Here is a 3,248-nt window from a genome sequence, read left to right as displayed (position 1 = left end):
TGATTGTATTGTACTGCGACTGCGTGAGGCCGTAGAGGGCCTGCGGGTTCGGCTTGTTGTACCGAAGCCACGTCAAGAACTCGCCGAGGGAGAGCTTTCCGCTGCCTTCAAAATCCATATCGTCGAAGATCCGCTTCACGTCCTGCGGAGTGTTCGCAAAGTTCAGCCAACGTGCGAGACGGGTCACCTCATTCGGCTCCAGATTACCGCTTTCGTTATCGTCGAAGAAAACAAAGAGAGAAACGATCTGGTCGTACTCGGACTGGTCCAATCCGTACAGCGTCCACGGGCGTGGGCCGGTCGGCTCAATCACGCGAGGGCGCCCCGGGGCGGTGGCAGGTGGTGCCGGTGCGCCGCTGGTCCAAAAATCCTCAAGGTTCGGCGGTGCAGTGTAGTCACCATAGTTGGCGCACGCGCTCGGCACCGGCGCGCGGTAGTCGTAAGCAGCAGAGGAGCTACTCGCCGGTGCTGGAGGCGGTCTCATGGTAGAGGGCGTCGTCGTCTGCGGTGCACACGAACCACTTCCCGAGGCGCCGCATACGTGGCTCATCCCTTGCTCACGTGTCCCCTTCCACTGGCACCGTCTACACTTTACCCGGATCTGCAGCGCCATGTTGACTAATGTGCGGTTCGGCGCTTTTGTGGAGAGGATGGGGTCCCGACACACGGGGCACTCCTTCAAGCCCGTCGCACACGCCTTGCAGAAGATGTGCCCACACGGCATCAGCTCGACCGGGTCCTTCCATGAGTCAAGACACACCGCGCAGGTGAGCTCCTCACTAAAATCCTCGCCAAGGCAGAGGTTTGCCATTATGGGAGAGCAAAGGAAGACGCGTAGGAGAGCTATACAATCAGCTCAAGAGTTATTTCTCGGGGTGTCTCTTTTTGATGCTGCTCAATCCCAGTACGCTGAAGAGGTCACGGAGGGGGAAGGGGCAGGAGCGTGCTGACAGAAGCAGACGACGAGAGAAAAGAGGCGCGCACTAGCGCGTTCTATATATATACATATATGTGTGTGTGAGTCCCGAAAGAATGCAGTGCAGCTCCCATACAAGACGTACCCCCATACGCAAACACTCCCATGCCATTGGGCAGAAATGATATGGTATGTTTTGTTTATGCGTGTCGCCAGAGGCCCCCCCCCCCGACCATGTAGCCGTTGGTTTCAAGAAGAGTCGTGAGCGCCAGCGCTCAGGGGCCATTAGAGTGCAGAGGAAGTGCAACGCCATGACGACCACAGAGGAATAGAGAAGCGGGGCAAGGGGAAAGACGTGGAAACAAAAGAAAGAGGTGGGGAGTGGTGCGAAACCTTCAAGAGGAAAAGATGAACATCAGGGACAGTGGCAGTGCCCCGCACCCATCTCCGCTGCAGAGGCCGAGGCACCACCAATAGGCGATCGGCGGCCCTTTGCCACCACGTCCACGCGGTATCGTGCCTCCTTTTCGCTCGCTCGCTCTCTTCCCAGCGGCGCCATCGCACGCAGGCCCCTGCACACATACCTCGGAGACACACTTCCGAGAACGCAAACTGTCGCACACAGGCGCGTGCGCACATACGCACTACACACCACCATCTGCAGCCTTCGCCCTCTCATGTAAGTGCACGCTCGTTTTCGCATTTCGTGTGTGTGTGTGTGTGTCGTTCACGCCGACCGTCACGACTATGATGACGAAGCAAAACAACGCCCTCTTCGAGAGGGAGGAAAGTGGTTGCAGAGAGGCAATAACGAGCCGAGAAAAAAAAGGACAAAGTTAGGAATCGCAGTAACAGACCTCGAAAAACCCCCTACACACGTGCACAGCCGACATCGAAGTCTGCATAGGGAAGAGGGGGTGGGGGTCAGAAGGCGATGCATCACCCGCATCCACAGCAACAACAGCTAAGAGCATGAGCTAGTACAAGCATATACCACCCACGCACGAGCAGTAGGACCCTTCTCCGCCTCGACTAGAGCCCTTTATAACTCCCTCCTCAACGTACCTCGCACCAAACCCTCTTCGCGCAGGCCGCATCTCCTCTCTCGCTCCGAGCGCACTGTGACAGACCTGCCTGCGCACACCCCCTTGCCTTCTAAGCAACGAGGTCCATGTCGCTGTGCACATGTCAATACATGTGGTGTTCCTGCCACGCTGCCGGAGCCGCTCTCGACCCTGTGCATCACCTCCGCCAGCAGCGACACCTAGTCCCCCGTTCAGCCAGCGCAAAACTGTGCGCATAACCAAAAAGGAGGCATGAATTCAAAACACAAACACACACGAGGCGAGTAGTCGATGCGCAGGGCCGCCGGCTGGCCCGCTGCGCCTTTCTTTTCGGTGTTTAGTTGTTTTCCTTAGGATTTCCGTGAAAAAGGCGACGAGCCCCGTCCACCACGCACGCGCACATGGGGTTTCGCAGGAGGCCATGATACATGAAATGGCGCGTGGAAGAAATCCTCAGAAAGAAAGAGTGGGACAGCAGACGGGAAAGAACTAGAGAAGTGAAAGAAGAGAAGCAGTGCTACCACAAACAAGGAAGAAGGGAACGGCAGCTGGCGGCGACCACCGCTCCACGTGTTCAGCAATAACACAGCATCCCACAAAAAGGAAATAGTTGCACTGCCACAGAATACAACGGATCCGTCACCGTGGTCAGCACGCCGCCCCTTACCACACGTACGTTCACAGCGTCCCGCTGTACCACCACGAGACAGTCCACCATCCTCACGATCGTCATGTCATACACTGCCCGTCTGTGCTTGTCACACGATAAAGCCTGGAGAGGGAGACGATAGGTCTGTGGTGGGTATTTCTCTGATCCTCTGCAACAACAACTCCAGCCTTGCTTCTCCGACTCACAAGATAACGCTCGACCGCCCCTCTCCTGCGCCCTCTTCTGTCATCGAGCCACTTCGGGCAGCCTCGGTTCTCCCTCGCTATGGTCAGCCTTTCCCCGCCCGGAAACGGAGAAACTCGTGCAGGCTGATGACACCGTCGCGATCCTGGTCGATCATCTGGAACAGACGCTGCGCTGTGACAGCATCGCCCACGTCGCCGAGATTCTGCACTAACCGAGAAAACTCGTTCATTTCTAGGCACCCGTCCTGATTCGTGTCGTACGTATGGAACTGCATCATGATTGTATTGTACTGCGACTGCGTGAGGCCGTAGAGGGCCTGCGGGTTCGGCTTGTTGTACCGAAGCCACGTCAAGAACTCGCCGAGGGAGAGCTTTCCGCTGCCTTCAAAATCCATATCGTCGAAGATCCGCTT

General features: G+C 56.9%; 1 protein-coding gene across 1 annotated transcript; it reads right to left on the bottom strand.

The window, feature by feature from the left end:
- Window position 1: 1 nt before the first annotated feature.
- Window positions 2-811, bottom strand: LDBPK_241430 (hypothetical protein, conserved; the record flags this gene model as incomplete). The annotated part of the gene is made up of 1 exon (XM_003861186.1): window positions 2-811. A coding segment is annotated over one exon (810 nt), but the record flags the coding sequence as incomplete, so codon positions are not given.
- Window positions 812-3,248: the final 2,437 nt, after the last annotated feature.

Source organism: Leishmania donovani, chromosome 24 (assembly GCF_000227135.1).
Source record: "Leishmania donovani BPK282A1 complete genome, chromosome 24".
In the NCBI taxonomy this organism is placed as follows: domain Eukaryota; phylum Euglenozoa; class Kinetoplastea; order Trypanosomatida; family Trypanosomatidae; genus Leishmania; species Leishmania donovani.
Note: the sequence above shows the minus strand (reverse complement) of the source record. Positions and strands in the feature narration are given on the sequence as shown.